The following is a 12,387-nucleotide window of genomic DNA, read 5'->3' on the forward strand; positions in this document are numbered from 1 at the left end:
ACTTTCAAGTCGGAGCAGGTGATAGAGGGAGTGAGGTGTTGCCAGAAGTTGGGCTACAGGTAAGTCGACTTTTTCTCGCCCCGCTTCCTCCCTCCCTGCCTCTCTCTCGCTCTTGACGGTCTCTCCTCCGCTCCACCTGCCAGGTAAAGCTGCTTTTGTCCCCAGCAGCCAATCAGTCCGCAGTTTGCACGCAGATTGAGACAAATATCAACATATCCTGGTGCTACGCATTGTAATATTTGCCTTGGGCTCGTTTTAATGGCAGCAGGTCAACTTTGGCTGAAATTCTTTCACTGTAAAAGGATTGAGGGTGAGGGCGAGTCTGCTGCTGATTGGCTGCTGTCGAGAAGAGCGGGGCTCTGATTGGCTGTCGGGTCAGGTAGAGGCCCACCTCACCTGCAAGCAAACGAAAAGAGGGGACACTGAAGACACCACGGTGACATAGAAACCAGACAAAACGGGCAACTGTTTAGATATTTCACACGTAGAAAAATTAACTTCTGAGGCTTTAAATATGATTTTATTCTATACATTTAAAAACAATCGGGTGTATTGTTCGTTAAGTGGTGGAGGAGGAGGACTCAGACTGACCTGAGGTTAATCCACATCAACTGATTTAACTTGTCCCCCTCTGATTTCAATAATGACTTGTCTGTGTGTTTCAGGTAACCTCAGAGCAGACCGAAGGCCGGGAAGAGCCCTGTCATTATCTGACACAATGCTATTGTCCCCTTAATGAAGCTATTGTGTGAAGAGATCCCAGTGTTTGGGATTACTAGAGCCAGAGCAAACAATGTGTGTGTGTGTGTGTGTGTGTGTGTTATTCAATGGCTGGGGCACTGTTCAGGTGGGGTGCAACATTCTCTGACTTCTGACCCTAAATGCTCCATCTTTGTCCCTTTTTTCTGGTATAATCTGGACATAAAGAGAAGTTTATTCATCCAAATGGGAGACTGTTGGTTTAAAGTGACTGAGTGATACATTACACAAAATAAAACATAACCAATATACACTTGTCTGGTCAAAGATAAGCCATTCAGTTCAGCAATTGAAGAAAAAAAAAGATGACACAAAGGCATTTGCAGTTGTAACAGTACATTCATTGTAAAGTTTGGATACTTTAAATATACAGTATGTACAATGCACTGCTCTTGTATTTTTACCTGAAGCAGGATTTGAATACAAGACTTCTCCTGGTTAACTAATAAACATGGAGTACTTCTGTATCAGTACTGCTACACTAAAGAATCTCAGTACTTCTTTTGCTGTTACATTTCAGAGGAAAACAAAGTCCATGCTGTTCTGTTTGCCTGATAATACTCTCAGTACTTCCACCACTGCTGCATTAGTTACAAACTGTGCAGAAGAGGTAAAGATTGTTTTCCTTAGTTGGATTTCATGTGGAGTTTGAAAAACAGTCCATATGAAGTTTCCAAACTGGTCTGATGCCTTATCAATGTGTTTGCATGACAAAATGCGGGTCTTTTGCTTATGAATGCCTTCAGGCGCTCTCTTATGGAAATCCAAAAATTACGTTCCAGATTCAGTTTAACCGTCAGCAGTGTGTGTGTGTGTGTGTGTGTGTGTGTGTGTGTTTGTTTTTCTGTGTGATAAGCAAGTGTGTGTGTGTTTGCGTGCCCTGCAGATGATCACTACTATCCTCCCTTGTCCAATTTGTTTTACAGAGCACCTGGGCTTCAGCTGATCACTCCCTGTGTATGTGTGTTTGAATGGGACTGCTAGATAAATACAGGTGAGGTCCTTTTCTTCTCACAACACAGAGTGAGAGAGCAACAACAACACAGACAAAAGAGAAGGAAATAAAAGTTTTCTATTCATCTTCATTACTTTATCGCTATTAAAATGTATTATGATGTTTTCCTGTTAATGTGAATGGATTACTAAACGGGCCTACCTGTGGCTGGGCTTGATATTATTGTGAGCATTTCTTGTTGCAAAGTCTGTGAAGTGACCAAAACTAGACACAAGATTAACGCAAAGTACCAGAAAGGCACAAAAAACTACTAGAAACACACAAAAAACTGCTAGAAAGACACAAAGAACTAAAAGAAAGTCAAAAAAGATATCACAAGGAGATGCAAACTACCACATTTATATTTGTGATAAATGTGAGATCAGAGCATTATTGATTCGATCCAGGGAAAGGAATGAATTTCACTGTTTGATGTGATATAAAAACAACAATCATAAGGCAGACATGGTGGAACTGTCAGAAATACAGGAAAATACATGACAAAGAGATGCAATACTACAAAGTATAAGAACCAAAACTACAGAGAGAAGAAAAAAAAAAAAGCACAAAAGGACAAAAATCTACTAAAAAGATACAGAAAAGAGAGACCAAACAATTATAAAGTGATGGAAACTAATTATTGAAAAGCAAAAAAACACATAAGGAGATGCGAGAGTACCACAGAATGACAAAACATTACCAAAATTACGCAAACTAACAACAAATAAGATGACAAACTACCACAGAGCTGCACAACTATACCAAACGATTTTCAACACCCCTGCAAACACTCTGCTGGACATGTATGTACCCAGGGGTCTGTTCATCCATGAACTCAGATGTTTTGATTGTCTTCATCAAAATAATGGTTAAAAGCTTTTCTCTTATTTGCTGCTCTCCCTGCATGACTTATGCCTGCTGGAATCTCAGCCATGTGGCGATATGACAGCTGAAACAGTGCGTGTGCTACACTACAAGCTGCCACAAGCAGGCATGGCCAAGACCGGAAAGTCAGGGGCCACGAGCTGCTGAATACCTCTCTCTCTGTGTGTGTGTGTGTGTGTGTGTGTGTGTGTGTGTGTGTGTGTGTGTGTGTGTGTGTGTGTGTGTGTGTGTGTGTGTGTGTGTGTGTGTGTGTGTGTGTGTGTGTGTGTGTGTGTGAGAGAGAGGTGAAATTTGTATCCTACATACCAGGAGTGTTTTCGCAGGGGACTCGGCCTGTCTGGACTTGGCCAGGAATAAGTGTGTGCGTCTACCTATGTGAGTGGAGAATGTTTCAGCTGAGACTGAGACGGAGGCAGACAGAGAGGTGTGTGTGTGTGTGTGTGTGTGTGTGGGGGGGGGGGGTGTTGTGGTCCAGGTGGACAGCAGCGAGGAAGAGTCGTTCAGGGTGGATGAAAAGGAGGTGCAGGAGGGGCCACAAATGCGCACATGACCATATATGGGCATAATTAAACATAAGGAGGACAACGTTGACTTTACATTACATTACATTTCATTTATCTGACGCTTTTATTCAAAGCGACTTACAATAAGTACATTTCAACCATGAGGGTACAAATTCAGAACAACAACAATCAAGAAAGTACAATTTTCTTCAAGAAAGCCAAACTACAAAGTTCTATCAGTAAGTGCCATTTTAAGTGCTACTAAAGTTCTACTCTTCAAGGTAAAGTCTGAAGAGGTGTGTTTTTAGTTTGCGGCGGAAGATGTACAGAGTTTCCGCTGTCCTGATGTCGTTGGGGAGCTCATTCCACCATTTAGGAGCCAGGACAACAAACAGTCGTGATTTTGTTGAGTGTTTAGCTCGCAGCGAGGGAGCAACAAGCCGATTGGTAGATGCAGAGCGGAGGGAGCGGGCTGGGGTGTAAGGTTTGACCATGTCCTGGATGTACACTGGACCTAATCTGTTCACAGCACGGTGCGCAAGTACCAATGTTTTGAAACAGATGCGGGCAGCTACTGGTAACCAGTGAAGGGAGCGGAGGAGCGGAGTAGTGGGAGTGAATTTCGGGAGGTTAAAGACCAGTCGAGCTGCTGCATTCTGGATGAGCTGCAGAGGACGGATGGCGCTAACAGGTAGACCTGCCAGGAGGGAGTTACAGTAGTCTAGACGTGAGATAACCAGAACCTGGACCAGAACCAGAACCTGGACCAGAACCAGAACCTGGACCAGAACCTGGACCAGAACCAGAACCTGGACCAGAACCTGGACCAGAACCTGGACCAGAACCTGCGCCGCTTTCTGAGTGAGAAGAGGACGTATTCTCCTGATGTTGTGCAGCATGTGTCTACAGGAACGTGTTGTTGCAGTGATGTTGACAGAAAGAGAGAGTTGACTGTCGAGTGTCACGCTGAGGTTCTTAGCAGTCAGGGTCGGGGTTAACACAGAGTTGTCCAAGGTAGTAGTCAGGGGTATTGAACAAATATTTGCTTTATAGTGTAAGAATAAATATTGTCAGTATACTTAAGTAGTCTGGATGGGAAAGTCTGAAAAAGTATCCAGTAATCTACCAGTCCTCAGCAGTCATAAACTGTAATTTGCAATAAAAAGCCGGTTAGTGGGTCATGAATTAAGAATATTTTTCTTCTGCTTAGTGCTTATTCATTGAGTATTTGATTTGAAGCTGACCTTTTTGACCTCTCTAATATGTTTTTAAGGGTAATCCAGAGCTAATACAAAACAGGCTGATTCAAATTGAAAGGAAATTAAGGTTTTCTAACTTTTTATAGAACAGTTTATGAGCTATTCTTATTTTAAACATGTTTTTTTCTATGTTATTTGATTTTACTTTTATTTCTATTTTTTCTGTGTGTGCCATAGTCTCCAACCTGTCTTACTCTCTTTTATTGTCTTTTTAGTAGTCTGTCTGTCCCATGGAGAGGACATTAAACTGTACTAACCACTATCAAAGATGCTACACAATTACAATTAAAGTTTGATTGATATCTTTTGTATCGTATCATACAAAGTGACATGAATGTATATTTTGTAACTTCAGCACTTCACACCAAATTTTAGTGAGCAAATTTAGTCCTCAATGAAAACCTTCACGGTCTAAATAAAATCTGTCCAAATGTAAAATGTATTATTGCCACTACTACCAACCCTGTGTTGATTCATGAAGAAAAAAAATGCCTTTACATTCGTGTTAAAACTGTCGTTCGATCTAATGCTGTTGACTCTCACCAACAGTCACAGTTGGTCCAAATATCAGAGCTGCTGCTGTTGGTGAGCTGTCACCACCCTCACAATCAGCCTCTGTCTGACCAGCTTATGTCTGCCTGACCCAGGACCTCACCTCTCCTTCAGTTGCACTCTGTGAGTGTGTGTGTGTGTGTGTGTGTGTGTGTGTGTGTGTGTGTGTGTGTGTGTGTGTGTGTGTGTGTGTGTGTGTGCGTGTGTGTGTGCGTATGTGTGTGTGTGTGTGTGCGTGTGTTTCGAGGTAAGAAATTAACTTTTCTCTCCCTGCAGGCATGATTTTCTCTCTCGATGTCATTTCTCGGGGCCATTCGGGGGTAGGTTTAATGAAACAATGAACAGAAACATTTGCATTGCGTAAGAGCAAAAAAACCAACCTCTTAGAGGTCAACTGCTGAGATCGCTGTAGTGTTAGTGGTTTCATTTTGAATTACAACTGAAATTGCCTCCTTATTATTCACGATAAAAACAACCAGCTGAATGCTTTAAGAAACCATGTGCTATCTATGGCAATCAAGTCACGTGATTCCAGGCCTCTGAAGGCAGCAGTGAAAGTTACCAGCCTGTGGAAGTGTTGTGACTGTGTCACGGCTTGTGTACAGCCCGACTGGTCTGGCAACGTTGTGGCATGTTGCGCTGGTTCAGCAGCAGCAGCAGCAGTGGACTGTGGCAGAACCTGTTGGTTTGGGAGAAAAAAAAAAAGGAAGGGGGAGCAGGGAGAGGAAGTGGCTAATAGAGAAGATGAAATCCAACTTCCTCTTCCCTCAACAGCCTCCACAAAAACAGGGAGGTCATTTTCACCCCTGACATTCACCGTTTCTCCCTTTCTTCAAGAGGTTTTGCTGCTTGACATGTCTTTTGGAGCCACGTAAGGTACCTCTTTGCTGCAATGCTTTTTTATTTATTTTTTATTTTTTATCTTCCATGACCTTGACTTAACCGCTTGAAAACTGTCTGACCCCTGATATGTGGTCATGCAGCCAGAAAGAAAAAAAAAAACAGAAATTGTTCAGCGTGACAGCTAACAGATAATTTACAATAGAGGGATCCTTCAGAAGCAGCCTGGCTGAGCTGAGAGTGAACCTGAAAGCCCTTGTGGCAGGAGGAAAGGACCCAAATGGGAAAAGAAATGTCAGGTTGTCTGTGGCAAACCCCTGCTTATTCATACGCACAATGGACAGCCAGATAATATTCTCCCCTACTATTGAATAGCTGACACCTGGAAGATTTGCTTTCACACAGGCCCTAAGGCTGGACAACCCCACCCCAAATCTAAGCTAGCAAGTCCCTGCACAACATCCTCCAGGGTTGGGGAACTTGAGCAATGTGTGGCTTTTGTCACCCCCCTCTTTCTTTTACTTTCTGCCCCCTTCTGAAAGTATAATCACATCCTTCTCTCTTGAGAGATATTTCCCTCTTTCAATAAAGACTGAAAGGATTGTCTCTCTTTTCTTAGGATGGGAAAAAAAAAATCAGGAAGGTGGAGGAGGTGGGGGAGGAACAACGGCTGGCTGCAGACTTTTCTCACAATGATAAGATTTCTCTCAAGAGAGTCATGACACTTATGTCAGGAAGATTTCCAACAGGAGTGATTAAAAATAGACTCACTTGAGTTTACTTTAACTTATTCTTTCTATTAAAGACAAACGAACTGATGTAACTCACAAGTAGACAAATAAATACTCTGGTTCGGCTGTTGTTCTTACAGATTCATGAATACATTTGGTGCTGTCCAGACGGCTTATCGGTGTTACCATCCATTTACAGTCCATTTACATGTTAGCTGAATTTAGTCAAATAGTGAGCCGTGGTGAAGAGGCTGCTCTGTTCCTACCTGACTGCAAAGCCACACACACAGATAGAAGAGATAAAAAGCTAATATAGTCCCATGAACCACATCATGGTCTGTACAGGCCTCGCTGCCTCTGTGTTTGTATATAGCTGCAATAAAAAAATTAAATAATGCTCAACAGTCAAGACTGTCACTGGGCCAACAGTGTTTATAGCCAGAAATGAGTTTGTTTAACATTATGGCAATTATTGATATTAAGTGTATTTAAGTGTAAGTGTTTTGCCTGTATGCACACGTTGTGGATGTTGATGGCAAAGCTGCACATGTCTTTCCCACATCACACACACACACACACACACACACACACACACACACACACACACACACACACACACACACACACACACACACACACACACACACACACACACACACACACTTGTATATCGTCCTTTTCCACATCTGCCCCCTACTGTTACTCTGAGGGAGCATCTCGTATCTCAGAGCTGACATACTGATGGAAGTAAAGACTTTGTGTCCTGCGCATAATGTCATAGATACCAACTAGATTGGAGGTATTTTGTTAAAAAACAAAAGTAACGTGTGTGGTGCAAAATTCAACACGTTAATAAAGTTATCTAATCAACAGCTTAATGCCCAGTTTTGGTATGATTGTGGTAAAAACACCCCTTGTGTGATCCCAACTGATGAAACACTTCAAATCTGTAAAACTGATGCACAATTAGAAAAAAAAATAAAAATGAAATAGTTTCGGCCAAGTAAATATAATCAGAGACACTACAATCACTTGGTCAAAAAAAAATATCCCAGTTTGAGTCAATATGGCACAAACACAACATCCCCATTCAAATGCCATCCAATATTGCTGTTGAAAAAAAACCATAAACCTAATGAAATGAAAAAGGTTTTCTTTTTGTCTCCCAAATGTTCTGTTACAGTAATGCTTTCAAAAAGTTGTCAATAAATCTGTAAATACAAACAATGCATACATATTCCGCCTCCTAATTTGAAACGAGACGTGCTATTTGCAATTAATCATGCATCAAAGAGCAGTATTGCCAGCACGCCAGTGGATAATTAATGTTGTATTTGGGAATAGGCCTTACTGCATAGCAATTCACTCAAGAAGTCTAACATTTTAAGATGACTTGATTTTGTTTCTTATTTCCTCTCCTAATTGTATTCAGTTTGATATGTCTTGTGATTTCTTAATTTGTGTGGATACTGTATGTACCAAGGAAGCGATATCAAATATGTAATAATTAAGCTCTGCCACACGGGGGCAACATTGCCAATGTCATATATCTACAGCAGGAAGCGAGCCCTGCCGGCGCGTTCACAGAATCCTCCGATAATCGTAGAAATCGATTCGCCACTAATTAAGTCTACTTACGTTTTATGATGGTTATACACACTTTTCTCCCCTCCCCCTCCCCCCAAGTCAATTCAGTATACAGCGTCTAAAATATGCAACTGTGACTCACATTTGAGCTGTTGGACAACAAAAAAATAAAATAAATGTACAAATATTGAAGCTCAGTTAGACGTTTTCCATCCTCTTGAAATGGGACGATGCCGTTAAGTCCTGACTCTTGCGAGTGTCCGTGAACGCATCACTGACGTTCACTTGTCAGTGAGAACTGAGCAGCTGTCACAGTTGTTTGTGGGAACCTGGCAAACGACACGTCCTCTTAGTTTTAAGAGGTAAGAGTTCATTTCTTTTTAAACAGTTGCGGGCTGTGATATAACAGCATTGTCCTGCACCAACGCGGGTAAAATGCTAATGGCTGACGTAAGCGTGAGGTCCAGTTAAATCTCCATATCGGTTAGCCCCGGCTAGCTCGCGAGCTTAGAGGCTAGCATTGTTGAAGGCTAATAATTGCTATCAAAGTTGGATTAATGAAACAAACTGGTGTCGCGTCTAAAACCTTCCGACCTTGTGGTGTGCTTTTAAGGAAGTTTCGTCTGAAGAAGCCTAACTTGAAAAGACGTGGTTGTTAAAGAGTAGAGATTAACACAACCTCACAAAACAGAAACAGGTAGCTAATGTTGGGCTAATCCAACTACTTTATTTTATTATTATTATCATTTATCTTCACATCAGGAGAAATATTACGGATGAAATGACCTCATTGTGAAAGTTGTACGCTCCAATCACAGGAGGAACCGATGAAACGACTTTACTTTTAAAAGGAGTAACTTCACTGATGGTGTTGCGAGCCAACATGTTGTGTGAGCTGAAGTCCTCCAGACCGACAGGAGGACATTTAGAGAAAGTGTGCAAGACGACATCACATTAACCCTCAAGGTTTCACTGCTTGTCAGTCAGAGTGTGCTAATTTGAATAATACACCGTGTTAAAATGGTGGGTGCTGGCGTGGTGACATCATCTTTTAGTCACGATGAAGTTGCTGGGTCCCTGTGGCAAAGTCAAAGGGTCCGTGTTTGTGGTTTGACCCCTGAAAGGGCTTTGGGTTGTCGGGACAGTCCGATGTGTAGTAACTGGAGCTGTACGAGGTGGTCTGTGGACTGAACTGCTCTGCTGTAGGTGAGAGCCGGTGCAGTCCCCCCCCCCCCCAGTTTGGAGAAGCAGGCAGCTGGACGACAGGTGTTGTGCCGTAAAGCGATCGTTGGCCAGAAAGGATGACCATCCCCATCCTCGGGGGGCGCAGCTTCTTGGAGCTGTGTCGATTAGTATGCAGCTCTTGACAGCTGAAGCATTAAATATAACGCAGCAACCCAGCAGTAAATCTACCCTTCGTGAGGATTGTAATGTTCAGTTGTTCTGTCAGATTGAGAAAGGTGTTGATCTGTCTTGTCTTTAGCAGTTCAGATTTACGCAATATTTAGAGTATTTTCACCGCTCTGGCAGCTTTTTTTTTTTTTTTCGACGGGGAACTAAAGCCTTTCTCCCAGCTGGAGCCTCGCCTCAGCTACCGCAGTTAATACACTGACTATTCATCATTTGAATGTAGTCACTCTACGCTTGCATCGTGCTAATGGACCGAGCCAGGCGTCTTGGCCAGGTGCCTAAACCTTTACTTGTATCCACCCAAACCATTATAAAGGAAGGATCTTTTTGAAAAGTACCCTCCGTTGACTAATTTTCTGGATGGGAGAAACTAGTTTTCCACACCCTGCAAATAAAGAGCCACATTAAAAGGGAGGGCAAGAGAGAACTTGTTTCTCTGATGTCGAGCCGCTCAAGAATGCCAAATAAATAAATAAATAAAAAGCCTGTAGCACAAACCTGGTCTGAGACATGACTCTGTCATCTTTGCAGATTAAAACCCGAAACCAGTATTTTTTAGGTAATTTTATACAGTTCAAGTGTCAGATTCAAGGTGGTTGAAAGTTTTACTCAGCAAAATTGCCCAGATAGTGCAGTAAATGTGCGTCTTGGAATAAACCCTGTACAGTTACAAAGGTATGTTTTGTTTATTCCTCTTGAATTCACGATATACATAAAGGTTCTACAGCTCAACCTGCTCAATGTGTTCAACCCGAAGCACCTGCAGTTAGGTTCAGGTCAGGCTGGAGCCTTATCTTGTTTACTTTAATACCCATTCAACTTCTAGCTGCCTATAAAAAAAAATTAAAAAAAAGGCCCTGCACTGATCATGTAACAGTCGGAACAGAATTGCCTCGAATAATTTGTGACAGTTTGCACATTAGTATCACAGTAAACGTTGTATTGCGAAACCTTTCTCTCTGTGCACGCTATAAGAACCACTAATAGTCTTTTAAGAACTGACTGACGATTCTTATCGGTAAAAGTTTAGTCCTTTGTCCCTGCATCCTCCCCTCTGTGCTTTGCCAGTCATGGCACGTGGACACCAGAAGATTCAGTCCCAGCAGAAAAATGCAAAGAAACAGGCGGAGATGAAGAAGGCCAAGGGTCACGATCAAAAGACGGCAGCCAAGGCGGCACTAGTGTTCACCTGCGCCGTGTGTCGGGTGAGTATGACAACCCAGAGGCCAAAACCCGACCAACATTTTGTTCAGAGATGTGTTTATAAAATGCTTTGATCACTGAGAAGTCACAGTTTCAACCGAACACAAGGCCTTTCCACCTAAATTCAAATGTAATTGTTGGATGTGTCGTCTCTTCCCACAGTCCCAGATGCCGGACCCAAAAACCTTCAAGCAGCACTTCGAGAGCAAGCACCCAAAATCCCCCATGCCCGCCGAGTTAGAGGGAGTAGAGGCATAAGTGGTCATCCTGGATACCAAACTCTTCAAGGCCCCGTACTAACACTCTGACGGCATCGGATGATTTGATGTAACCAACATGAAGCAGTTATCTTCATTTATCCTTTGACAGGCTAAAGTTGCCTTTGATGCAATGCTTCCTCCCATCCAGTGCTCCTGTTTAAACACATGCAGGGCTAGACCCAAATGTGGCCTGATTTCAGGTCCACTGTAGACCTGTACGATCAATGAACAATGAAAATTAGTGAAAGAAGACTTTCCTGCACCCCTTTTATTTTATTTGACACAGTTTCTCAGAACAGAATCACTGCCCTGATGTGTTGTACGTATAGGAATATTTCTCCCTGCTAGCTCTTGTATCTAAAGCTCTGGTGGATTGATCGAACCTTTATTGACAACATGCCACGTGAGGTGAACACGCAGTATCCTTACAAATCATGGATTGGGCTTTCGGTGGGAAAATTCAGATGATTTAGGTTGCTACAGTTGACGCAGTGACAGAAGTGACCTCATCGACTTTATTAGTACTTGAGAATTGAATCAAAAGGAGGCTGTGACACGTTTTCCTCAGTCGTTCACAGAGTAATCCCTCCACAGCGCTGTCTGCCCTGATGTACTGCAATTTTTCATCTAGCTAATCATAGCTTCATGTTGGCTCATGAAAATGTGAAATGTTGCCAGCTATTTCCAAGCTGCTACACAAATTGTAAGTTGATACAAATTTTATGGGAGCTTGCCAGCAACATTTGTATGCTTGGAAAATGAATGTATGCTCCAATGATGTATTATACCGTTTTATTAAATATTACTTTGTTGTATATCGGCATTTTGGAATTTTTAATGTCCTATTCTGCTCTTTTTTTGGGGATGGATGATGAAGCAGACTAATAGCACATTGCACATTTATGTAGATAATATTTTAAACAATCTGGCTTAATGGGATTTTTTTTTTTTAAGGGCTGTCACTCACGCTGATACTTTCAGTGTGCCCATTTTTGTTTCTCTGGTTTAGTGGGTTAAAATTTTCTGTGTAAATTTCAAATTAATTAACGAGTAGTTCTGAATATGTTTGTATACACAGTATGAGCTGAAGGGAAGGCAGGGAGACTCACAGATAGTAATTGACAGCTGACTTGGACATCATCCCAGGAGGCTGTGTTAATAATCCGTGACATTTTTCAATGAATAAATTAGCCTCCTCTGCCAGTTGATGTGACACCCTATTAAAACCAAGTCACACAGTTCATAACGGTTTTCTATTTGGTTCACTTGAGGGTTTAAACACTTGGGGTCAGGTGGTCTTTCATGATAAAGCAAATTAAAACAAGCATGTCAGTGGTTCAGTGTTGCCTTGTACCAGTTGTGCGGCAGGCAACAGGAAGTGGCTCAAACTGCAGTTCTCGAACA

General features: G+C 42.2%; 1 protein-coding gene across 1 annotated transcript; it reads left to right on the plus strand.

The window, feature by feature from the left end:
* The first annotated feature begins 8,383 nt into the window (after positions 1–8,383).
* znf706 (zinc finger protein 706) lies at positions 8,384–11,798 on the plus strand. The gene is made up of 3 exons (XM_069697732.1): positions 8,384–8,472; positions 10,589–10,725; positions 10,886–11,798. The coding sequence occupies exons 2-3, from the start codon at positions 10,591–10,593 to the stop codon at positions 10,979–10,981; spliced, it is 231 nt and encodes a 76-aa protein (XP_069553833.1). The 5' UTR covers positions 8,384–8,472; positions 10,589–10,590; the 3' UTR covers positions 10,982–11,798.
* The last annotated feature ends 589 nt before the right edge of the window (positions 11,799–12,387 follow it).

The sequence above is a fragment of the Brachyistius frenatus genome, unplaced genomic scaffold (genome assembly GCF_029030835.1).
Source record: "Brachyistius frenatus isolate BFR_SWC_R1_liver_20210118 unplaced genomic scaffold, ASM2903083v1 Contig_2, whole genome shotgun sequence".
Taxonomy (NCBI): Eukaryota; Metazoa; Chordata; class Actinopteri; family Embiotocidae; genus Brachyistius; species Brachyistius frenatus.